This window comes from Lacerta agilis, chromosome 6 (genome assembly GCF_009819535.1).
Source record: "Lacerta agilis isolate rLacAgi1 chromosome 6, rLacAgi1.pri, whole genome shotgun sequence".
Classification (NCBI taxonomy): Eukaryota; Metazoa; Chordata; class Lepidosauria; order Squamata; family Lacertidae; genus Lacerta; species Lacerta agilis.
The window spans coordinates 66,515,868-66,541,589 of NC_046317.1; the positions used below are offsets into that span (position 1 = coordinate 66,515,868).

Genomic DNA, 25,722 nt, shown 5'->3' on the forward strand with positions numbered 1-25,722 from the left:
GGATGATTCATGCCATATACCCAACCATAAATGGTTATTCATTCCGTTGCTTTTCCTCAAATGACAACCTTCTCCCAAAGTATATATTTTTGTGTGGTGTTCCTCAAAACAAATGTTTTGAAACACTTGGAGAGGAAGCAAAGACCACGGCACAAACCTGAACAATGTCCCGGACGTGCCAGTTGTAAAGCTGGTTATCCAACTACAGAATGTGGCTCTTACTTCATCAATACTACCTTCTTCCTCTTTCACTTCCTGTAGAAATCCATTACTAGGTGCAGGCCTCCCAGTATGACTCTACAATTTTCTGATGAACCTAAAGCAGTGAATGTTCTGAGATTCTTAATTCCATATTCTACAAGCAATTCTTTTCCCCTGTATTTCCCCTATCTTATTTTAATTTAGTCTTTATTTGAAATATGATCAGTTGGGAACCATTTCAGGTCCACTCCATTTTTAAGCTGTTCTTTCTTTTGGTTTGGGACATTAATAGTCTACTCCAGTGTTTTTCAACCTTTTTTGGGCAAAGGCACACTTGTTTCATGAAAAAAATCACAAGGCACACCACCATTAGAAAATGTTAAAAAATGTTAAAAAATTTAACTCTGTGCCTATATTGACTATATATAAAGTAATTTTTCAATTTTTCCCACGGCACACCAGGCAACATCTCGCGGCACACTAGTGTGCCGCGGAACAGTGGTTGAAAAACACTGGTCTACTCTGCATGCACTTTTTCTTCTGAACTTTAGTTGTCGTGTTATATTCCATTCCTAGAAACATAAGAAAATGGAAATAATGAGTGGGTTCCATACAACATCATTATTCCTCCCCCCCGCCCCCATTCCGCTTCTCTGATAGCTTTGTGTAGCTCTTCAGCTTGTACTTCAGTGCTTAGCACATTGTCTGTTTTCACATGTGAAAAAACAAGGGAGCTAATCCTGCAGCATCAAGGTATCGCAGAAGCCTCTCTTCACAAAGCTGTCAACTATTTATTGGTTTGGAGCCTACTCCTCCAGGGCAGAACATTACATGGAATAAACTTTCCTTCAAAAATTGAAATGACTTATGTGTTCTAGCCAAGAGTGCCTTCTGATAGATCTTAGAAGATTTGCTCAAGACAGTTAATTGCGACAAAAGCAGGTTGTTTATCACTCTGTGCTTCCTAGAAAGCACTACTACAACATCTCTGAGAGGTAGCTATCCAGCCTCTTCATAAAAGCCTCGAATCACATTTGGGGCAGTTTGTCCCTCTGGCAGAACAGTTTGTAATCAGGAAGTTCCTCCTTGTGTTTAGTCTAAACTTCTTGCCATTCGAACCCATGGGTTGTGCTTTTATCCCCTGTAGGCACAGAAAACAAATTCACCTCTGTGACAGCCCTTCAAATATGTGAATATGGCTATCAAATCGGCTCTTGAGCTGTCTCTTCTCTGTTTCTTTTTGGGGGTAGGGGCAGGTCCCAGCCCAGTCTTTCTCAGGGTATGGCAAAGTGCTGGTTACTTTGGGAGCGGATCTCAGCTCTAAGTTGAGAGTTTAGCCCAAGCCCTTCACTTGTGTGCGAGCGAAAACACGCCCAAGGGGCATACCTGGAGACTTGGGGAGCTTCCAAGTGGGCCCCCCCCTCCTGCCGCAGGGTTTTGCGGAGAGCAAGCAGGTCCACAAAGTGAAAAGTCTGCCAGGACGAGTCTGCCCCTCTGCTGCGACCCCCTTACAGAGTTCCCCGCCTCTTCTTTCTGTGGGACCCATTCCCCCGTGGCCAGGGTGACTATACAGCCCCAGGCGGTACCTTCCCGCGAATGAACCTGAGGGCTGGGGAAGGAGGGTGGACCCGAGAATTGAAGAACAAGCCCGGAGTGTGTGGCCAGGAAAGCGGCGGCGGCGGCGGCTCCGCTCCCTGCTCGCTCCGCACATGCCAGGCCCTTCTCGTCCCTCGTTGGGTCGGCATTCGGGGCAGGCCCGCTCTCAGGCGCGGGGTGTGCTGGCGACACCCTCCCGCCCTGTGGCGGTCCCAGCGCCCGCCTGAGAGAGGTTGTTGTGGGAGCCCAGCCCAGGCAGGTCCCAGGCGCTCTCCCCTCCCCCCATCCTCCTCCTCCTCCTCCGCTCTCTCTCTCTCTCTCTCTCTCCCCCCTCGCCTCGGTGCCTGGAACAATAGAGTGCGAGTGGAGCCGGCTCTGGGCTGCGCTCCCTCCCCTTCTCCCTCTCCCCGCCTCTCCTCCCCTCCCCTCCCGCCCGCCCTGAGCCAGAGGCAGAGCAGCCGCCGCCGGAGGAGCCGGTTCCATGCCCGCTGGAGCCTCCTCTCGCTGCTGCTGCCGCCGCCGCCTCGTTCTCCCCCTCAGCGCGCAGCCCCGGCATGGACGTTAGGTTTTACCCTTCCGCCCCCACCGCCGTTGGTTCCTTGCCTGGGGCCGACCCCACTTGCTTGGGCCCCCTGGACTATTACCATTGCAACAAGGTAACAAGGGGGAGGGATGAGAGAGGGGCGGACGGCGGGCGGGCGCGTGGGGGGGGGGAGGCGAGGAGGGACGGGCGCAAGTGACCGGGCAAGGGTGGAGGATGCAAGCGACCGAGGAGGACGTGTGCTCAAGTCTCAGCCCCCTACCCCACCCCACCTCCCCTTCTTCCCCACGTCGCGCCTTCTCCCCCTCTGGGATGCTGCCCCCTTTGCCCCACACTAACAGCGATGGCGCGCGCACGGCGCTGCGCGGGACTTGTCAGCGCTTCCCGCACGGGGCAGCGCAAGGAGTTGATTCAATGGCACCCCTGAGCAAAGCGACCTCTCTCTCTCTCTCTCACCTCCCCCCCCCCACCGCCCCACGCACTTTGGTCCAGTTGCGAAGGCTCCGCAAAAACTGGGGAGGGAAAGGTTTCTGCCTCTCTCACAAATCGCCCCAAAGTCCCATGTCCAGATCGCCTCCTTTGCTTGCTAGCAGCAAAGGGGAAAGAAGCAAGCGCTTTAAAAACCGGGACGGGGGAAAAAACAAACGAACGAGGCTGAAACTTCTCCTCCTCCTCCTCCTCCTCTGGGGAGCAAGAGTGTGGAAGGTAGCAAGAGAGAGGCTGCATCCTGCAGGAGGGAATTTCAAAACTATTTGGTTTCCCAGCACCCAGACTGCTTGCTTGAAAGCTGCGTCGCAGTTCCCTTTCCCATCTTCGAAGCAAAAGCAGAACTGGAGTGGGGGGGGGGGTTGTTTAGGGTGGATGGGGGATATGCGGGGAAGGGTGGGGGGGGAGAGGAGTGGGAGAGAGGCAGTTGGTTATCAGTTGCGTCGTCACTTCAGACCCCGGATTAGACCTCTCAGTTTTGGTAAACATTATTATAAACGGGAAGAAAAACAAAATCTGAACGCAGAAAAGTGTGTGTGTATGTGTTTTGTTTGGGGGAGGAGTGGAATTGTATGGGCTCAAGAGGCTGCTTGCTTGGAAATGTATTTCTTGCATGCCTGGCTATGGTTTCTGTTGGACAATGTACAGGCTAGGGGAGAAATGCTTTAGGGTGAGTATATTATAACCCGCCTCCAATTCTTTAATGTCTTTCTCAGAGGAATCTATATATGATATAGACCGTGCACACCTGGATTTAGCCTTATATGCAGTGGTTAGAACTTTATGTTTTTGTTTTAGCATTTCTCTAACTCAGGCTGCAGGTTCTTGTCCCTTAGTTGTCAACCCCTTCCCTCTCCTCCCCCTCCCCACAATACAGTTACTTCTGTTAAATGCAACTGAGAGACATGGATTATGTATAATTCATAAGATCTACAGCACAACATGAAAATCTTTCTAACCTAGATTTGTCTATTTACTACTGCAAGAAAGTGCACTCTCTCTCTCTCTCTCTCTCTCTGTGTGTGTGTGTGTGTGTGTAAAAGAGAAAGAAATTTGTTAGAAGATATTTAAGAGTGCATGGTGTTTTGGCCAATGATTTTTTAACTGAGAGGAGTAAGCAAATAAAGCACAGATATTGTCGGTATTTATCTGTGAGTACTATCAATTTCAGGCTTGAGGATAGCAAAACTTCAACATTTTAATGAAAGAATTTGAAACTTTGGATTATTTAATCATGCACGAATATTTATTTGTTTCATATTATCAGAGGCTTGCAATTTTATAAAGTAATGGAAGTTGCAGAACAAAAGCTACATGGTCTGTTGGTTTTGTTTTTGTGGTATATTGAGTTTTCTAATACAAATTTGTTTTAATTCTGAAGCATTTCCCTTCCTACACTGATATGTGCCTTTAAACACTCACCACAGTTTCAGACTATTTGCAATTGTGATATATTTGCATATGGTTTTATTTAAACATTTAAAAATCTATAGTATGTCTATCCACAGCTGTCTGGGCTGTCAAATCTAATTTGAAAATTTCTTTCCGAAATGCAAGTAATTTCCAATTCATATCATTTTATTCATGTAACAACCATGGCTTCCAAAACACAAAGTGTCATTTATTCTTGCAGGAAGAAATTTTAAATTTTCATTATTATCAAAGAACCAACTGCTAACATATAAGACTTGTTGGATGACTTGGAATATATATCTAATACCAGTCTTTAAAGAAAAATAAACGAGTTTTGGAATTTTGTCTGGTTTTTTTTTAAGGTTTTTTTTTTTTTTACAAATATTGAAAAATGTTAGAAGTAAATCCATGGTGTTTTTTCTTCATCTGGAAAGTTGAAATATAAAGCATTACAACTTGTAATTAGCCATTAAAAGGGGTGAATGCAAGAGATCTGTAGCAACTTTAGAGTAAAATGGAAAGTTACAACATGACTACTTTGCCATAAACTTTGATCATAGGTAGGCCAAGGGGAAAACACTCCTTGGAGGAATTATTGCACATGTTGGGCAGGTGTTTTTGGCTGCAGCTAGTTGAAAGTCACTTACTGTTAATGCATCTTTTTACAAAAGTGCTGTTTCTAACAAAGCTGGGGAAAAAGCAACACAGAGAGAGTGACAGAGTGCTGTAATAGTTCTTCGTCAGTTTCTCTGATAAAACAAATAATTTCAAGTTTGATTGATAAAGAGTCCAGAAGAGGTGATGAAAAGGATCACATACAAAATACTGACCACTGCCACCAGGTGTTGCTGTTGTCACTGTTACCAGGATCTTAAAAAGAGAGAGAGGAAAGAAGAGAAAATGTTAAATATGTAACTAGCAACCAATATAAATATCCCACTGCTGTCAATTGCTATTTACATAGTCAGAATGGGCCAAATGGACTTGTGCAGTAAATCATCTTTGTGTAAAGAAAGTAGGATTGCAGTTGCAGTATCCCAGAGGCCCATGTTCAGCCTGTTCCCTTAAAATATGTTAGCATGGGCTCTAAAATGTCTCTTCCCCCAAAGTACATATATAGAACAATATATGTGGATTTTTCTTTCACATTGATAAACGTCATTTTGCTCAATGCTGTAGACAAGGTTTACAGGTGGTTCTTTCCTCAAAGGTTGCACAATTTGAGAGCCTCAAAGAATACACATTGCAAGGGGATCATTTCCTTAGGTAGGGCAATCAGGGAATTCAGCAGCTCCTCCAGGTGAATGTTATGAGTGAAGCAAAAGTTTCAATGGGATTTGAATGGGAGAAAGGGAAATAGACTGAGATGTGTTCGGGATTTCTAACTCTGCCTTTCCTTAGTTGAGATTTTAGAATGAAGGAGGGCCAGCCTCTGCTTTCTGTAATTAAAGGAGAATGCTAGCTTGGAGGAGACTGATATTGTGAGGCCTAGTTATTTCTTCTCTTCTCTCCCCCCCCCAAAAAAACCCCCCAGGGAATTTGACAGTGTGTGGTACTGATTTTCTGAGGTTTCCTCAGGAGCTCAAACACAAAAAGGGTGGGATTTTGCCAAACAAGCTTTCAAGCTCCATGATTGAAATGTTTTTCCTTCCAGAGGAGTGGGTGGGCACGGAAACTCTGCTGGAGGAAGGGTTGTGTTGTGTGCATTGTGCACTGGGTGTAGAAATAGAAGTGAAGGACATAGTATTGCAATAGCTCTGTGTTTTCATACCCCTGAGCCAATAGGTGCTTCTGATATGGCCATCGAGCTTTCTGTAGAAACACTGTTTAGCTCAAAGCATCCTGAAGTGCTAATGTTTTGTGCATTTATTGAACACAATATTGTCATCATGAGATTTCCTATTACATTTGTGCACTGCAGCAACAGTTTCCATTTTAATAGGACAGGGATGTTTGTAGTAGGGCTTGTCTAATGTCTACGTGAATACCCAGTTAAACGCCATTTGCTGTGCTCTTGGGTATCATCCAGTTGTTTGTTTGGAATAATCTGTTGAGAGCTGGCATAGTGTGGTGGCCAATAATGTAAGCCATGGTCCAAGAAGTTTGTTTGTTTATGGCATTTATACCACGCCTTTTAGCCAAAAAGGCTATTGGAATGGCTTGCAAAAATCAGTATTAAATTCTTGTTCAAATGGCACCTTACCCAAAAAGTCACTAGGTTGCCTTAGTCAAGCAACTATTCTCTCAGTCTTAGCACTCAGTATGCAATATACTGCAAATATTGCCAGTAATTCTAGCCTACCTTACAGGATTCTTGTGAGGATTACTGGGCTATGCGAAGTACTTTGAACACTGGAAAGTTGACGTATAAATGCTATGTTCTTGTTATTAGGCCTCTATATATTGAGAGTGACCTTGCAAATAAGCAAAAATGTGATTAGCCTGCAGAATGTCTACTAGCCGCTTGTCCATACATTAGTAGCCAAAATAAGTAAAAGAACTCACTCCTGATATACCAGTAACAAAGCTTCCCCTCAGATTTGTAACCGGAGGCAGTAGTAACTCACCACAGGAAACCAAGCAAGTTGCTGCTTATGGCCTGAATATTGGTTCTTACATTGGCACTCAGTACTTCCATGCCACCTTATCTTGTAGCAAAATAGTAAGCCTGGCAATATTTCACCATTGCTTAAAGATTTGTGTTGGCTTCCAGCTGATTTCTGAGCCAATTGAAAGTGCTGGTTCTTATCCATAAAGCTGTAATGGTCTGGGACCAGAGAGCCAGTGGTGTAGTGGTTAAGAGCGGTAGACTCATAATTTGGTGAACCGGGTTCGCGTCTCCGCTCCTCCACATGCAGCTGCTGGGTGACCTTGGGTTAGTCACACTTCTTTGAAGTCTCTCAGCCCCACTCACCTCACAGAGTGTTTGTTGTGGGGCAGGAAGGGAAAAGAGAATGTTAGCCGCTTTGAGACTCAGTCCTTAGGGTAGTGATAAAGTGGGATATCAAATCCAAACTCTTATTCTTCTTATCTGCAGGACCACTTGTTTCCATATGAACCTGCCAATTCATTAAGATCTGCTGCTTCAGGTGCTTTCCTCCCTTTAGAAGTGAAGTTGGAGGTTTCTGGGGATGCGGCCATCTCTGGTAGCACCTTGATTGTGGAGTTCCAACTCCAATATAATTAGCTACTTGCCAACAATTTGGGCATTTACTGTAGGTGTTGGAGTTAAAACTTTGCTCCCCCCCCCCAGGCATTTGAGTTATCAACTTTTTGTGTGTGTTAAGGTTGACTCTTCTTTATTATCACAATTTAATTGGAGATCATTATCTTTGTTGTTGGAAAAAAGTGTGTTTGTGTGTGTTATTATCTATTTAAAACAAATAATTACTCTTGCTACATATAATTTGTATGTCTTGTTTCCTATGTGTAGATGATCTCAGTGTATTAACAATATCATGTGTAAAGTGGCCTTTATTCTTCCCAGGATGATCTGTTGTTTTTTATGCATTAAGTTCCCTAAAGCCGAAACTGCTGCTTTTGTGTGAAAACTTAGGACTATAGCTGGAACTCTTTTTAGATTCTCTAACTCTTAATTGTGCATATCCCTTATTGAAAGAAGTCCGCCTCCCAATATGTCAGATAAAAATTACGATATGTATGAATTTACGTTAAATTTCTATCCCCTGTCGAGAAAAGAAAAGATTCTCAAACAAATATGTTCGCAAAGTTAAAAGAAAAATAGCAGCTTCTAAAAGCCTTTTTAAAACAACCCCACAAATCTTATGACTGTGGCAAGCAAATTCTGCATCAGATACTTATGGTGAGTTTGAATGTTTATACAACAGAAAGGCCCAGTTCTAAATTCCTTACTCGGCCAAAGGTGCCATTGAAGAAAAGCAATATAGAAGGATTCCTGTGTGATTGAGGAATGCAGGGTCAGGGAATGGTGATAAATGTATTATTGCTTGTGCTGTGTTTTTTTTTTCCTACAGAAAACTTGTAAAAGTAGATGTACAGTCTGGTTTTTCAACTGTGTAGATGTAAACAGAGACTTTTTGTTCTTCATTACAGTTGTAGAAGTAAGTAGCTTTAATTACATTTTCAAAGTCCCTGATAAATTTGCTGAGCTAAAATTTGCCTGAGGATAACCTTCTGAGAAGTTTCCCTTTTCTGGTTCCCTCCCACAACCGTTGGAGATTTCTAGCCCACACTCCCCAAATATTAGATTCAATGGGCCTGGAAATATGGTGGGGAATTTTGAGCACAACTGTGGACCCAACCTAATACTACATTTAAGGAAGCAATGGGCTTGTCCCTGCTCCTTTCCATTCTCCTCTCTTAGCCCATTGCTTCCTGCCATCCACCTATATAGCTCAGTCGGTACATCATGAGACGTTTAATCTCAGGGTCATGGGTTTGAGCCTGATGTTGGGCAAAAAGATTCCTTCATTGCAGGGGATTCGACTAGATGACCCTTGTGGTCCCTCCCAACTCTGTGATTCTGTGGTTCTATTATATGCACTAATAATGTTTCATTCAACATGAATTGAGACATTTTTTTGAGAATTTTATTGTCTGACCCGAACAAAATTGTTGGAGGGATTACACCTTCCCTTGCTCTAAGAATATTCAGTCAGACATGATGGAGAATCTGGGGAGGGTGTTTCTATTCAGTCCTGCTGATTATGTGAAAAATCTGCCCACATTGAGTTGTATGTAGCATGTGAAGCTTCCTCTGCAGGTATGTTCCACTGCTGTCTAAACAGGAATGAACTGTATCATAGGGCTTGCTTTGAAAATGAGTATAGCTAGAATAAATCCAACCTCTCTGTGTTGCTTGTGTTTCATTGGATCATCAGCTTGGGCTGAGCTTGGTGCCCAGCTTGGTCAGGCATGGTACCATGCATGCGCAACACTTTGGTATATTGAGGTCACAAGGTGGGGCGGGGGCTCTGGCAGTGTGGTCCTGTGTGATTAAAAACTATCCTTTTATTGTAAAATATTTTTTCCTTATGTTGAAAATTAAAGGTGACTATGGTGGCTACTGTCTCTACAGGATCAGAGGCAACTGCTCTGGAGCAGCAACAAAGGAGGCCTATTGCCCTCATGTCCTGCTTTTGGGCTTCCCTTAGGTATTTGCTTGGTTGCTGTGGGAAACAAGATGCTGGGCCAGGCAGTTCTCCTTTGTTCTGATCCAACAGAGTTCACCTTACGTTCTTGTGCTCTTCAAAGAATTCTAATGGTTTGGTACAAATTGTGGTAATTGAATTCATTCAGTATGTAGTATTTGACTACCAGTTAGGGGTGGATGGATTTTCCCTGTCCTGACTTGCAAGTTTTCTGCGGGTTGGCTGTGCCCAGAGTTTCACTCTGCCTGTCTTCCAATTGTTCAGAGAGATTTTCTCTAATTAACTATGCACGGAATTGGCACGTACATAGTTCGTATTTGCTGCTGCTTTCTATTTCTCCTAGTCATTGTTTTATGTCCCTTCAGCGTAATCATGTGCATGAGTGACGGGGTGCATTAAAACTCTTTCTTTCTTTCTTTCTTTCTTTCTTTCTTTCTTTCTTTCTTTCTTGGATTTTGTGCACGATCATGTCAGCTTTCCTCAGCAGCTTCTATTTGGTCCAGTCTTTCAGTTGATCAACTTGCTAATTTAGTTCAGTTCTCTGTTTAAAGCCGTCCCTAATTTGCTAGCACTTACGGTTCCCATTACCACTGTCATGTACTTGCAGATATTAAAATGTTACACACCTTGTTTTGTTCCTGAATTGTGATTGTGTGCGTAAGGCAATAGTGATGGGGAACTGATGATAGCTAGCAAGTTGGTCAGTTGAAAGACTGGGTGAAAGGAAACCTTAATGGGATTGTATGTATAACTGCATGATATTTTAATGCACATGAGTGATTGTGCATGTGGCTTATGGTAAAGGGAAAAGCTGCAATAAATGGAAGAAATAGAAAAGCATGGTGGGAGCAAATTGTGCATCCCCAGTGACTTTTACAAATTCAAGAAAACTAAGCTAAAAAAATGTTGGAAAACAAATGCATTGCTGTTCTTCCACAACCAGCACAAGGTAAACGGGACTGATAAATATAGTGGTAAATTCAGAAGGAGGGAATTTTGGCACCACCCATACATGACAATACATCCATATCCTAAAGGAAGAATCCCAGGAAGTCTTTAGAGCATATGGTCCTAATCAGATTAAGTTGCTGATACATTTGTATGTATACAAGCAAAGGGCATATGATATGCCAAACCAATTTTTTAAACAGCTGTTACTTTAAAGCTAATAATAATTTATAATCCCGTTTTTTCCTCTATTTTAAAAAAAATTGTACATTTTTTCCATAGGCAAAAAGGATTTAGGCTGCAATCTTAAACACACTTACCTGGGAGTAAATCCCATTGAATTTGCTGGTACTTATTTCTAAGTATAAATGAATAGGATAGATTGTGCTGCAAGTCACTAGAGTTCAGAGAGATGCTAAATCTTAGCAATATTTGTTGTTGTATGTTTGTTGTTTAAAACAGAACTCATCAGAAATTGGTTTTGACCTATCGGTATAAGGGAGGGTCAATGTAATGAATAAATTTTTATGGAACATTCTGTTTTCTTTTGACTTTTACGTGCACAGTAAATTGCAGCAGTAAACACTTGCCTTCCCCCCTACTCTTCTTTTACAGCTTTGGCATGCTGGGAGATAAAATATTTCCTTTTTCACTCTCCTGAGCCAACTCTGTTTTGAAGAAATGTAATTCTATTCTTCCGCTAATTTTGGTTTGAAAAGGGAATATATTTCCCTATTTTATTTTATTATTTTATTTTGGGGCCCCTCATTTCGTTTCTGATTTTGAATATTGCTAAATAGGGTAAAAACTTACCATTAAAAATATTTACATTCTGGAATTGTGTGAGTCACTTGATGCACCATCTCTTGTTTCCTGCGGCATAAGCTTTGATGCTGTGCTCATTCCATCTGCATAATGGAAAGTGTTTGAAGCTCTCTTTTGCCGAAGGCTTTATTAAATCAGGGATTCAGAACTAAATAATGAATACCCATTCATTCATAGAAAATGTTGTTCTAGCTCCATGCGCAGAGAGAGGGGTTCTTTAGCGTAGTTACTTTTGGAATAATAGAGGTATTTTGTACACTGTGCTAGACAATATGGCTTCCATGGCCATTTCTAATTAATTCCCTTAAATGCACTAAAGTTGCTTGAACGTATGATGAATAAGAAAAGAAGATTGCAGAAGAACAGATGGTAAATTTAAAAAGTTGCCTGTTTTATTTTTATATTTAAAACCAAGTACGCATATATCTCTAGAATGTGTTCTGTGGTTCCTTCTGCAGGGAAGAGCAACTTGTTTAGCTTTGCGTGCTACATGGAAAATATGAAACAAATTGGAAGACCAAGGGTAATCTGGGTGTTTTATATGCACGGGAGCAACATAACTTGCATATCATTCTCCTGATCTTGGTGGATGATGAAATTAGTTGACATGTTCTACGTATGCTCTACAGAAGTTTTGATATTTTTTTGCTACTCATTTGAACAGTCTGAATCGACCTCTATAGAACCTTGAAATGTGGTCTTGAAAATGGAAAATCAATTAAATCAGCCTAGTCCTTGCCACTGCCTTATTAGTTTCTGCCCTTGTAGCATTTCTGCAGCCATAAGGCCTTGAAACATACTTAAACATAACAACTAAACCTCAGCCACCAGGATTCTATGAAGCATGTTTAGGCTGCATATTTCCACTTCAGAAGTAACGTGTATGTTTCATTCTGGCACCTTGCCAAGTTGTTGGTGATGTTGTCCTGCACCTGGTACCTACCTCCATATGTGGTGGGAATGTGCAAAAATCCAGGCTTTCTGGACCTTGGTATTCCCAGAAGTTAACAAAATAGGGCAACAACTAGAAGTCAAACTAGAACTAGCTTTTAAAATATATTTCAGGATAACAACTTACGATTTACATAATAAATAACTGATAAGCCATCTTTTACAGGCAGCCAGATGTAACATAATCAGACACTGGAAGGCTCTCTATAGTGTAACAGTAGACAATTGGTACCAAATGGTCTGGGCAGTGTACCGGTATTTACATGGACATATAGGACCAAATTTGGGCCCAAAGGGCATCATTATATTTACAGCCCAGCACCTGGGCTAATCTGTCACTGCCCCTTTTATATATCATCCCTTAACAACATCCATATAGGGTATCACCAAGCACCAAAGCCCGGACCTGACATTTTAATGCTAAATTCAATTAACTTTCCAAGGTATGAAGGGACATAATGTCAAAAGGCATAAATAAAATCTTCCACTCGCCTACCTCTGACTGGTGCGCAGGGAATAGATATGCCTTATTGACAGATTCCATGGCGGACTGGCTGAGAACCGATAAGGAACTAGCCTACCCCTTAAAACTAGTTTCTTTGAACATTGCAGGCTGGAGGAACAAACCAGCTGACCTGGACTTCAAAAGGTGCTTGCAAACATTTGATATAGTATGCCTACAGGAGACATTGCTAATGGAGATAAACTCTTTGAAACTTTGGAGCTTGAGAACAACCTGCTCACACCCTTGAGCAAGTACCCAGATTTAAATATCTAGGATTACTTATTGATGGAGAGTTATCATGGAAATGCCATCTGGAAGCAATTAAGCTAATGCAGTGCGGGTTGCGGTATGTAACGTGTGCGTGCATATCAGAAACGCATAAAAAACCCCCAAAACATGGAAGTAGCGCGATTTGAGCGCTTCTGCGCATCCAGGGGTTGCACGCAGGTCGCATGCGCTCTGGAAACACTTCCGGGTTGTGGCCGTTCGGAACTCGAACGTCCGCAACACGGGGTGTGCGTAACCCAGGGTACTACTGTATCTGGTTGTTCTACTAGGTTCTTCCATTCAAAGGGAGAACAGTTAATCAACCCAGCTATTAAGATCTTTGTCTCTAAAATCATCGCCCAAATGCTCTAAGGGACTGATATATGGGGAACTGGTGTCAAATTATGAAATATGAGATCCTAGAAAATAAATTTATGAGGCAGATTTTGGAACTTCCCTTTGGGACACCGGAAGCCCACCTCAGAGCCAAGTTGGGCCTTCCCTTACTTGCAGCCAGAATTAATCTAGCTTATCTGAGATACTGGCACAGGCTCAATGCCTTGGAGCATTGGTTAGAGCAACTAAGGACAGGGGGCTGTGCACAAAAGTGCCAAGATAAATTTAGGGCTTATAATCTCCAAATGGAGAACTACTTGGCCCTTAGACCATGTGACCTTAGAAATTGGAGTTTTGATCAGGATGCTAGCCAAGACAGAGCATTCATCATTGCTGCCCACTACTCTATTTGGTACCCCCAAATTAAGACCAATCACTCAAGGCCCTGTTACCTTGAGACTCTGACCTTCCCGCAGCTACACAGGGCCTTTGTAGAAGTAAGATTTCAACATATGCCCTCAGCAGGGGAGATACGGGGGAATTCCTCATATGGATCGCAAATGTATACATAGATGCAATCAGGTTGAGGACAAGGCACACTATCTGCTGATTTGCACACTGTATAAAACGCCCAGAGAAAAATTTATATCACCATTTCTTAATTGGCTTCCTAGTCGATCCGTGTATTGCACACCAGGTAGCCAAATTTGCGCTGGCAGTCAAGAAGCTCCATTCTAGCTATGTGAATGCACTCCAGTCTTAAGTCTTAATGTTGTAAATTTCTTTTTAAGCTGTAAACTGCTACAGGTTACGTGTACGATTTTAGATGAAAGTTTCCTTTTATTCTCTGTAGTCCATTGTAAAGGCCTTTGGCTTCATACAATAAAAAATTGATTGATAGTACAAAATGGTCTGCGAAATAGCTCTTTTAGAGCGATTAACAAATAAGTCTGTGATGGTCACACAGACAGATCAAGAAGGATGGCTCTACCCCAGTGTTGTTTGATTTTATAATATATGCTATCATTCCACAGAATGAACAATCTCCCCCACCAGCCTTTAGTTTGATTTGGTTGATTTAAGCAGATGCCCACCCCCACCCCCCACAATTCCATTCATAGATACTCCACTTTGCTTTACCTGCAGCATAATAGGAAAATGATCACTAAATTAGCTTCAGTACAATCGATACTTGCCTGATATAGCTGAGATGCTATGTTTGGGCTAAATCAAGGATATCTGGCTGTACAGCGTTGAATATTAACTGTTGATTTTGCTGTTCTCTTTTAATTTTGTTTGTAAATTAAGATGCACACACTGGCTATAGGTAATGAACCAGATGGCTAGGATGTTACAGTAAACCTAAAATGCTTCACCTTGTCATATATGAATGGTACGAGGCTGCCATGGTCTGCTTATTTGTATTACTCATTATCTGTATTTTTTTTTTTTAAAAAAACAACAACCCGATAAAAAGTTAAACTGAAAAAGAAATAAATAAAGAAGTCATATGCAGCCCACTTCTGCTGTAATGTACATCTGAATTATCTGAATTACTGTTGGTAGTGCTAATTCTTGTTTATGCTGGTACAGTGTAGATCAGCATTTCTTTTGCATTCTGAAAAGCATTGCTGGTGGGAAAGCCTTTTTGCTTCCCACGTGTAAAGGCCATGCCATTGCCTTAGTTGTATCCACATGAACATGGTTTCTGTTCAGGGGGCTGTTATTGATGAATATGATGCTTTCTTTTTGCACTGTTTATTTTTATTGAACTCCATGTACTTTTAAAGACTTTTCTATGGTGAGATGACTATTCAACCAATGCTTTTATTATGTGTCTGTATTAATCTACAAATAATGTGTGCACAGACCATTCTGAAACTATATTTAGATTATTCTAACAGTAGCATTTTATTGTGAACTCACTGGGAGGGCTAATGTGCATGGAATGAGTTTCTCTCTCCATTTACCTTTTGTATTCATCTTCTTACAAATAAAGCTCCAAATGTTTGTTGGATTTTTTTTATATAAAAAAACCCAGGGTTTGGATTATATCTTCTATCATAAATGAAGCTTATAATTGTGTTTTCCTAACAGCTCTGCATTAAAAATAAGTTTTTTTTTTTTTGGTAATGGTGTTTTCCTAGAAATTTTTATATCTTGTCGATCATGCATTTGTTTCTAGCTGTTGTGCATATTTTTGAGGTGTTCTTTATGTGATATTCCTTAAGCAGGGCTAAAGTGTTGTAGTGATTCCAGGTTTCATGCTTCATCAAATGATATCTGGAGATTTGATATTCAGGCTTTCATTCTCTTTGTTTTCAGAATGTAACTTTTAATATGGGTGTCAGGGATTTGCCTTCTCCTTGCGAGGAGAGCCCAGAGGGAGGTCCTACTCGTGAGGAGAGCCCGGGCGGGAGTACTCTTCGCGGGGAGAGTGGGGAAGGTGATCCTGCTAGTGGGGAGGATCAGGGTAGGGAACCTCCTCGAGAGGAGGTCTTGCTCAGATACAGGGAGCCCCAGCCACTGCTGTCATCTGAATCCTCTCAAAGCCCATCGCCAGAGCTCTCTCCCGCGGAAGAGGAGGAGGAGCCGAGGGTCAGGGATGCTGGGCAGAGACCCAGCAACGCCAGCCAGAGGCGACTAGAGGGGGAGTTGCAGCTTCCGGCGCCAGTGCAGCACCGGGGTGTGTGTCAGGGGACACAGAAGACGTCGTTTCAGGGTGCTGAGGTTTTGGTGCTGGGCGGGAAACAGGAGAGGGGCACTTCCGGATTCTGCAAGTGACTGAGCGGTCATGTTTTTAGCTAGCTCTGCACTGTAAACAGTTATGCACAATAAAGTAGTCTTTAGTGTAAGAGGACTCTGTTGTTACTCATGACCAACACCGTGGTGTACCCTGACAATAGCAATAGTTCTGTGTTTTGGGATGCATCACTTACTTTCAAGGAGCATACATGGTATCTAACAAGGATTGTTCTGGGAACAGCTATGCTGACATATCTTTAGATACTTTGAATCATTCTGTGTTCTTCTGTTCTGAGAGAACTGGAGTATCTAGATTTGTAGGTATCATATTCCTTCTTTCCTACCCTCTTGAGTCCAGAAGGTCACCTGTGGACCACATCTGGCCCATCTGGTGTCAGAGTCTCTGTTATTACTATCTCCTTGTGGCTGCTGGCCAGTTATCCTGGTTGCCACATTTAATTTGCAGAATTTTAAAAGGTATCCTTACATTATTATTTTTTGTCCATTGGTTGGCCCATAACAAATTCAGATTTTCTGTCCAGTCCGCTTCCTAACCCACCGCAACCCAAATTGTAATGGAAAAGAGACCCGCAAAGGGGAAATGAAGGGGAAAGGGAAGGAGATGAACGATAAAACAAGGAAATAGAGAACTGGAAGAGAGAGGCTTCCCATGCAACTGGAGCATTTTGCTTCGAATTGTATTGTTCATTGAATCATTCCCAGATAGCCATAAGTATTCAAGGTTGGCTACCATGCATATTTATCTGCACTTTCACAATGACTACAAGCAACATGGTAGCCAACAGCCAGCAGAATACCTGCACCTGAGGCAACAGACAGGGGATGAGCTGGTTCCATAATTTGAGTAGCACTCTTCTATTTCATTCTTCTCTCCCAATCCATTTGCTGGTAAAAAATTACAGTTGTGCATGTGCATTCATACCATAGAAAAATGCAATTGAGTTATGTCTCCTTGCCTCGCCCCAGAGTAAAGTAGACTTAAAAATGGACTAGGTAAAGAAACATGCCCATATTCTGGAGAATGGAAGGCTGGGGCAAGCAAAAGAAAAAGGGGTTTATAAGGATAAGGTAAAGGTAAAGGGACCCCTGACCGTTAGGTCCAGTCGCGGACGACTCTGGGGTTGCGGCACTCATCTTGCTTTATTGGCCGAGGGAGCTGGCGTACAGCTTCCGGGTCATGTGGCCAGCATGACTTAAGCTGCTTCTGGCGAACCAAAGCAGCGCACGTAAATGCCGTTTACCTTTCCACCAGAGCGGTACCTATTTATCTACTTGCACTTTGTGCTTTCAAACTGCTAGGTTGGCAGGAGCAGGGACCGAACAACGGGAGCTTACCCCGTTGCGGGGATTCAAACCGCCGACCTTCTGACTGGCAAGCCCTAGGCTCTGTGGTGTAACCCACAACACCACCCGCTGATTGCTCAGTTGATAGGTACTACAGGATTTCTGTATATATAGCTTCCATTAATCACTTTTTGGAACAATTGTTCATCTTCAAAGAGAAGACTTGCTCCAGCCCAGATTTCTGTTGTGACTTAAAAACATTTGCTTAGATTTTTTAAAATGTAGATACTGCTTGTCAGCTGCATGTAATATTTGCATTCAGCTTGATGTTGGTGAGTGGTGAACTGATAGAGTGGACAAGCCCTTAAATTTGAAGCCTGAAAATCTGACATTAGCAGTGGTGAGATTGATTGAAGAAATATTAAAACCACCTTTTTGCTTAACTCTTATGTGTCCAGGGTTAAAAATTTCATTCATGTGCACCCCCTCCATTTGCGGTGTTTGTAAAGATGGGTGTCGTTTTCCTTCAAAATAGGAATGGAGTCTGCCTAGCTTGCAGTCTAAATCTTTATATTGCACTGAAAACCACCCACAGCTATAACATTTTTCATAGATTGGATTACTTCTGCATATATAATTAAACTTTTAAAATAGCTGCTGTATGATTTCATGTCAGCTTTATACATTATGTATCTATTAGGTAAATGCTAAATTAGGGTCCAGTCCAGTACCAGTAATTATTGTGAAGAGATTACTTGAAAATTGGTTTGCATAGCCCAGTACTGCAAGCTATTTCTGAGTAGCCTCATCAGAGGAAATCAGGTGACTTTTAGTCTGAGGTGGTTTCTTGACCTCTAATTATAGCTAGATCACAAGAAGGCTGGATTGTCTGAGTGCTCTATAAAAAACAAAGCTCTTTTTTTCTCTGCTGCTTAAAAATACAGTCTTTCTTAGATGATATAGTAGTAGTAGTAGTAGTAGTAGTAGAAGTGAAGACCTGCAACAAAATGCTGCCGTGTGTTGCTGTCAAATGTGTTGCTGTCAGCTGGCCATGCTCCTTCCCAGGATACTCCATTACATTGTCCTTCTCTCCCCTGCCCTCGTGCTTTCCCCCTGTACCACGAGACGTGTATCACCTTCAATGGATTATTTTGGCTTTGTTGTTGTTTTTGGCCCTTCTTTAGAAACCCCCCCCCAAAGGAAAGCTTTATTCCCTAAATAACTCCATTTTTGGGTTTTCTATTTTTCCCTTTCCTGTTTTAGGGTTTGTTTTCCCCCCCTCCTAAATATTTTTTTACTTCTGTGCACCTTTGTGCCCCCACATGCTTGTTGATACCTCCCTTTTGTGCATGAATGGTTTTATTTTGTCTGCATGCAGACCTACACTTCATGCTTATGCTACTTGTCTGATTAGATGCAGAAAGCTGCACCTTCTCTTTTAATAGTTGCTTGAAATAGGAGTTCCAACCTCCTCCAGGGAAGGACTGTAGCTCAGTAGTAGAACTTTGCATGCTGAAGGTCCCAGGCTCAATCCCCATCCTCTCCTGATAGAGCTGGGAAAGACTCCTTGTTTGTAACCTTGAAGAGCCACTGCCAGTCAGTGTAGACCAAGTATCTTCAACCTTTTCAGACTTAGGACCCACTTTTAGCCAAAACACACAGGGGACCCTTTTCTTAATCTCTTACCACATATTTGCATGGTCGTAGTGCCCCTGTTGCAACCCACCTTGGATCAGGCTGTGACCCACTACTGTGACCCACCAGTTGAAGACAAGTGGTGTAGACAGTGCTGAGCTAGATGGACTAGTAACTTAGTATAAGGCACCTTCCTGTATTCCTATATGTTTCTCCTTCTTGACCATGGAGAATCCTGGCTTGCTTTTATTGTGCTGTTTCCCAGAGCTGGATTTATGTAACCCAAGGTGCTGGTATAAATTGCACAGGTATGCATTTGCAGTGCCGTATTTCTTTTTAATGGGAAGCTGTTGGGTGCCTCCCCCCCCCAATATAATATAAAAATGTTTCCCCTCTTGAGAAGAAAACTGGTGTCGGGAAAGATATCTGGCTTAAGGGTCCTTTTAAGATTGAATTATTAATTCAACAAGTTCCATTCTCCAATCTCACACCGTTCCATCTGGTCAAAATCAGGCATGCCCCAGGGTTGTTTGCTGTTGTCTGGTTGCATAGTCCAGCTACTGCTATGTAAAAAACCTAAAAAAAAAACCCCTCTCCTTTGCAGCTGCTATCTTTTCATGGGTATATGAAGGTTTACACCCCCCCTTTGCATTAACCTTATTTTTGTGAACCAGACAAATACTAAAGTGAAGCAAGAAGGTCTATTATTGAAGTGATGCGTGCATCCTTAGTCCAAACCTGTTTCTCTACCCTCCAGAAGAATTCATTATCTTTCTGAAAGCTTTCATGGTTCTTTCTGCCTCTAGGTCACTGGGTTGTCAGGGTGAAGAAATATTGGTTTTAGTTCTGGTAGTGCTGCAGAAACTTGTTTTTTATGTTTATGTACTTCATTAGTAAATGCAGGTAAAAATAGATGAAGCATATTGGAAAGAAGTGCCTGTGTTTGAGCTAGATGCTCAGTGATCCAAGGGTATAGTCAGGGGTCAGCAACCTTTTTCAGCCGTGGGCCGGTCCACCGTCCCTCAGACCATGTGGTGGGCTGGACTATATATTTTTTTTTGGGGGGGGGGGAAATGAACGAATTCCTATAACCCACAAATAACCCAGAGATGCATTTTAAATAAAAGGACACATTCTACTCATGTAAAAACACGCTGATTCCAGGACCATCTGTGGGCCAGATTGAGAAGGCGATTAGGCAGCATCCGACCCATGGGCCTTAGGCTGCCTACCCCTGGTATAGTTCCTTCTGGGGTTTGCAGTCTAGTAGTTGGGAACCTTTTTCATCAGGGACACGTTGCTGCTTAGGCAACCTTCTGGGGCCACATGCCAGTGGGGGTCAGAGGTGAAAGAGGGTAGAGGAAAGTATTTGACTCTGCATTAAAAAATAAGCAGTAGGCAAAAACCAAAACAAACACAAACATCTTCCCATCAGACGAGCAAGAGTCATTACGTGTATTTGAACAGTTCCACCCATGCAAAACCACATTCAGCCCCAGCTCTACTTGTGGAACAACTTGTAACCTGTATGGGGGGATGCACACCCACATACTTATCAAAAGACAGAAGTCCAGTCTGGTGGTGGTAGGGTTTTTGGATGAGCATTGTGATGCCAGCAGCTACAAATCAAGGTCCAGCACCAAAAGGTTATGGATACAGAATTTCAGAAGACATTCCTCCCTCCCCAAAATTATTTGTATATATGAAACACAACACAGAGACTTGTGACACCTTAAAGGTTAACATATTTAAAGTGTGACATGTATGCATTTGCTGAGGAGGACTGTCTCTAGCCCAGGGGTCAGCAAACATTTTCAGCAGGGGGCTGGTCCACTGTCCCTCAGACCTTGTGGGGGGCTGGACTATATTTTTTGGGGGGGATGAATGAATTCCTATGCCCCACAAATAACCCAGAGATGCATTTTAAATAAAAGGACACATTCTACTCATGTAAAAACACACTGATTCCTGGACCGTCCGCGGGTCGGATTTAGAAGGCGATTGGGCCGAATCTGGCACCCGGGCCTTAGTTTGCCTACCCATGCTCTAGCCTCTCAGAGCCTGTGCCATTATAAAACTGTTAGGTTTTAATACTATAGAATTGTTGCTTTTGCTTAAACAAATGAGCATGGCTACTGCCCTGCTGGAAAAAAATCCATTTTTTTCTGTTTAGAAGGCCTTTCTTTTCTGTGAAATAGTAAATAAACAGAGGAATGTGAAGATTTCGATTTAGTACTGATGTGCCAATTTTAACAGAGCTGCTCTGGCATGTAATGATCTCATATAGTATATGTTTCCTTGGGTTTCCCATGGGATTTTGATATGTAGCCCTATTGTCTACAGGGTGAGGTACTTAAGATCTCATAATCTCAGAAAAAAGAAATGCTGACAATATGGGAATGATTATAATTTAATGAAAACATTTTGGGAAAGATCTTTGTCAAGAGTAAGAATGAAGCTCAATTGAATTTACTGTATCTTTGTCTGCCCATACTGTGAGATGAATCAAAGTGTTTCATTGTAGGAGGGGGTTAGGTGGGTGGCAAAACAGAAATATGCAATGAAACCTTGTTATAACTACTCCAAGTTTGTTTGAACATACTTTTTGTAAACCTAAATTTCAGTTGGATTACTGTTTGGACCTATTTGGATGGCATATGTCAGCTTGTATGTGTAAATTAAGATACTGTAGTTGTTGTGATGTTTATTGAATGTTCATTGTGAGGTGAAAGGTGTTTTGCTTTCTTTGCCCCCTCTTTTTCCTCATTTCTTTATAAATTAGCAACAACAACAACAACAAACCTCCAATTGCCATTTTAAAAGGAAGAATAAAGCACTCTCCGTTACCTCTTAAAAACTGATTTCCCCCAATAGGTTGTTGTCACTGTTGGATGGTATTGCCTTAATGATAATATAGTCTGTTGCCTACAAAAGCAAGTGTTAGAATGTAAAATGAAGATATTAAACTTTGAGAAGCAGCAGTGCCTGGCAAAACTCAGGACTGATAATAAAAGGTGTTGGTTTGAAGATCAAACAGCACTATATATATATATATATATATATATATATATATATACACACACACACCGTATATATAAATAAAAGTGTCCAAAATTAGTCATTTTATGAACTCTGAAACTACCCAGTGAGATTATTCAGCCTTCAGTTCCCTCTAGCAGCTGCATAGCAGTGACATGTTGCTTTTGAACCTGACAAATTATTTAAAACCAAGGGCAAGATTGACTGGGTGCCAAGAAAACTAAAGCTGTGCTTTCACTAGATGGTACAAGTTTTTATGCCCAGAGGGGAGAAAAAAAGAGTCTTCAGTTTACTTTAAGACTGCATAGTCTAACACTGCATTTTCTATTAATTTAATTGACATCCTGTGTTCCGACTTCAAGGTGGCAAATTAATTGTGGGAGACCATCTGTTTGAAAATTGGGTATGTATACCACTGCCTGGCAGTACCGCGTGTAGTGGCTTTCCAATATCCAATTTAAATCAGATGGAAATGTTGGCCTTTTGAGAATTATTATCAATCAATATTTCATTTTGGTAATGGGCTCTGAGGAGGAAGAGAAGTATAATCTTTGCAGCTGCTTCAAGCCTACAATTTTATTTTATTTTTTAAATTCGTTGCCATTATAATGCCTGCAATTTGGCCTCCTTTCCTCACTCTGAGAAAGACAGCCAGAAAGTTTATGAATAACACTAGTGAAGTTTGTCTTCTTTAATGTTTATCTTTATGTTATTGGGAATCAGAGATTCAGATACTTAATCTGATTACTTGTGGGTGTTGCATGCTAATCAGAGCTCCTGTTCACTGAAAGAGATTTTATTTTTTGCACTCATTCTTCTAACTAAAGTTGTAACACCAAACTTGGACTTGTGATTATTGAGCTCTGCTTCTCTCTGTGTTATCCCAATCTTCTTCTATTTCCATGAGACTTCTCTATTGGACACATAGCTTTGTGTACTTATGCATTTCTACAAAAGATCATGGCTGTTGCATCCTGCATATGTTTTCCTTGTTTTTGAAGTTGCACCATTAGGATTGTGTGTCTGGACTAGCTGGGAATAAGTGCTAAATTTGGAGCGAGAGTGCCTGAAATGTGGGAGTGGGGCCATTAAAAAGCCAACAACCCTCTCTCTGAGATAATGACAACTATATAATTCATGAGAATGATGTTTACTCTGAAAGCTTGCTTATGAATGAGCCCTCTCAGGTTCTTTCCCTCCTTTAGACACAGATCTAAAGAATAAAGTTTAAATCAAGAGAAATGATAGCCATAAGTAAAATAGAGCAACACAAATTGCCTTCATTGTGATTCATCTTGTATTTCAAAATTATCTTAAGAACGATTCTCAACTGCTCAGTCAAAAATTAACTTTTGAAAGTTAGAGCTGTGAGCTGCAGTTGTGTGGCTTTTTTTCTAATGGAACGGGGCAGTCAGATCTCCTTCCTCATACACCAGCTTGCCACAGATGTGCCTTTGCACCTGATGGTCCCATTACTTCAGACTGCACTACCCTCAACTCCATCAGAGCTTCAGCAAGCCCCTTCACTGCATAAGCTGTTTGATTTCTGAATAGTTCTGTTTAAGACTGCTGGGCCATTGAGTATACAGATTCTGAATGGCTGAATATATACCCATAATTCAGAAGGGAGACAGTTCGTTCAGGCTGCAATCCAAACCCCCAATCTGTTGTGCTGGAGGAGGTAGTGTCCCTCTACCCAGCCCCCAAATGCTCCGCTAGCACCAGCCTGGTGCCAAACTCACCATGCCACCCACCTATGGGATTCCCACTGGTAGAAAGTCCCATAACAGGAGGCTCTCTGGAGGGGCTAAACCAGCCACTCTACCAACACATGACAGCATTGGGCCTGGTTGATATTTTAGCTTCAAGCTGGGGGTAGCACGGAGCAGGGTTTTGCCTGTCCCTCATTTTCTGCCCTGGCTGGCATGATTGATGGAGCTACGGATGTAGCGGAGGGTATGCTGCTCCATCAAGCCTCACTGCTGCCTAACTGAGGTTAGAACTGCTCTGCCCCATAAAAACAATGGGATAGCTATTGGCAGAGGTTAGCAAATACAGTAGTTCCATCAGCTCAAAGCTGTACCATCTAGCTCTCTACAAGCTGATTTCGCTTGAAGCTTTAATGATGGGGGTTATTTTATTAGTTAGTTTTCCAGATCCCAAAAAATCTGTATCTAATTTTTTTTTTAAACAAAGATGTTTGGAGAGCCACCCTTGCAAGTATAATTAGTCCCATTTGTGTCTTATTTAGCATTTATGATTTGGCTAAATAGGCTGGCCAGTAGAGCTTTGAGAGCTGCTGTGGTGTAATCGAAGGGGACCATCCTGTGCCCTATGCTTGCCAAGCTTGGCCCCCCTGGGCTGTGTGCAGCTTGCCAGCTGTGTAATTGGCCTGCCAGATGCTTGATAAACCATGTGTCTGCAGCCTTTCTGGGGCAAAAAAGAAACAGGGACTTAATCAAGCGCCTGGTGGGCTGCAATGTATGTGTACCGTGCTGTGCAAGGCCTGGCAGCTATAAATTTGACAGGTCTGTCCCCAATGTCATTTATACCCATTTGAAAGAAAAATCTGTTCCTTAGTTTTTGTGTCAGATTTGGATTCCCAGTGCCTTTGCCTATATAAATAGAAGACCAAGGCATATAATTCATATCACATTGTATACAGGGGAAAAAACTGCAAAGAATAAGGTAGACTATAGCTATGGAAGAAGTTCTAGCCTTTGGTGGTGTTCCCCATAAGTGATAAACTTAAGGATGACAGTCAGGGTAGTTGGGTTGCATGACAAAAGTGTAAACAACCAACTTGTATATTTTAGGCCTTCTTAGGGGTCAGAATGCAAAATTGAAACAAACTGCAGAACTCCCTGATAATACAAGTATTTCTTTTTCTTTGCTGTTGATTGATTCCCCTTTGGGTCTATTTTTGGATGCTGAGTGTTCCCCACCCCCCTTTTAATAAATTTTAGATTATACAATAGATTTTCAATCAATATATCCTCTCCACAGAAACCTCTATGATGATGTTGGCATTAAAATATCCTGTTCTTCTTCAATAAAAGAGAAAAAGGGATACCAGATCGTGTCAAAGGTATCTTTTTTTGGAGATGCCTTTGATTAGTCACCAGTGGTATGTGAGGTGTTCTGATAGAGCTATGCTCCAGCTGTTATTAACCTATGCCTCTATTGGTATATTAGAAGTTTCCTTCCATCATTGGGCAATAACTAGTCAATCTGCTGTGAACAGGAAGGAAATAAATTCTTAGATTTAAGGGTAGAATTTGGGGTCAAATCTAATGATAATAAGGCAAGTGCCGAATTAGGAAGGATAGATTGTTTAGTGATTTTAGAAGTTAGATTAAAAACTTTTCCTCAAAAGGTGTGGACCACGGTACACTCCCACCAAACATGAATATAGAAACCTTGTTCTCCACTTATTTTCCAACATAATGGCGAGCTTAAGGGATTTATCTTTGCAAGGCATGTGGGGGTCCAATGCCACCAAAAGATAATTTTAAGGGAAATTTCCTGGAGGCGACTCGAAATTGTTTTTAAAGATGGATTTCACAATATTGATTCCCATGTTTTTTCACTTATTGAAATTCCTTCAGTCTTAAGCATCAGGAAAATGGTTGTTCTTTGCCTAGAAAAGGTTCCAAACTCTGGCATCTCCCAGTTAAAATTATTGTGGGTAGCGGTGCTGGAAAAGGCCTATTGGAGAACCTCTGCCAGTCAGAAGGATTTTGGACTAGATGTTGTCTGACTCAGTACAATATGTTTACATGTGATATGATCCACTT

The 25,722-nt window shown here is 41.9% G+C and overlaps 1 protein-coding gene across 8 annotated transcripts in view; it reads left to right on the forward strand.

The window, feature by feature from the left end:
• Window positions 1-2,219: 2,219 nt before the first annotated feature.
• The window catches only part of TOX2 (TOX high mobility group box family member 2), a 230,275-nt gene continuing 206,772 nt past the window's right edge, over window positions 2,220-25,722 (forward strand). For 2 of the 8 annotated variants that reach the window (XM_033153266.1, XM_033153270.1), the window contains exon 1: window positions 2,220-2,453. In XM_033153266.1, coding sequence (XP_033009157.1) covers window positions 2,352-2,453 — 102 coding nt within the window. In that variant the 5' untranslated portion in view covers window positions 2,220-2,351. Of the gene's footprint in view, window positions 2,454-3,251; window positions 3,306-3,341; window positions 3,495-25,722 lie in introns of those variants that run through there. The other 6 variants (XM_033153272.1, XM_033153269.1, XM_033153273.1 and 3 more) reach the window with 5 other exon arrangements.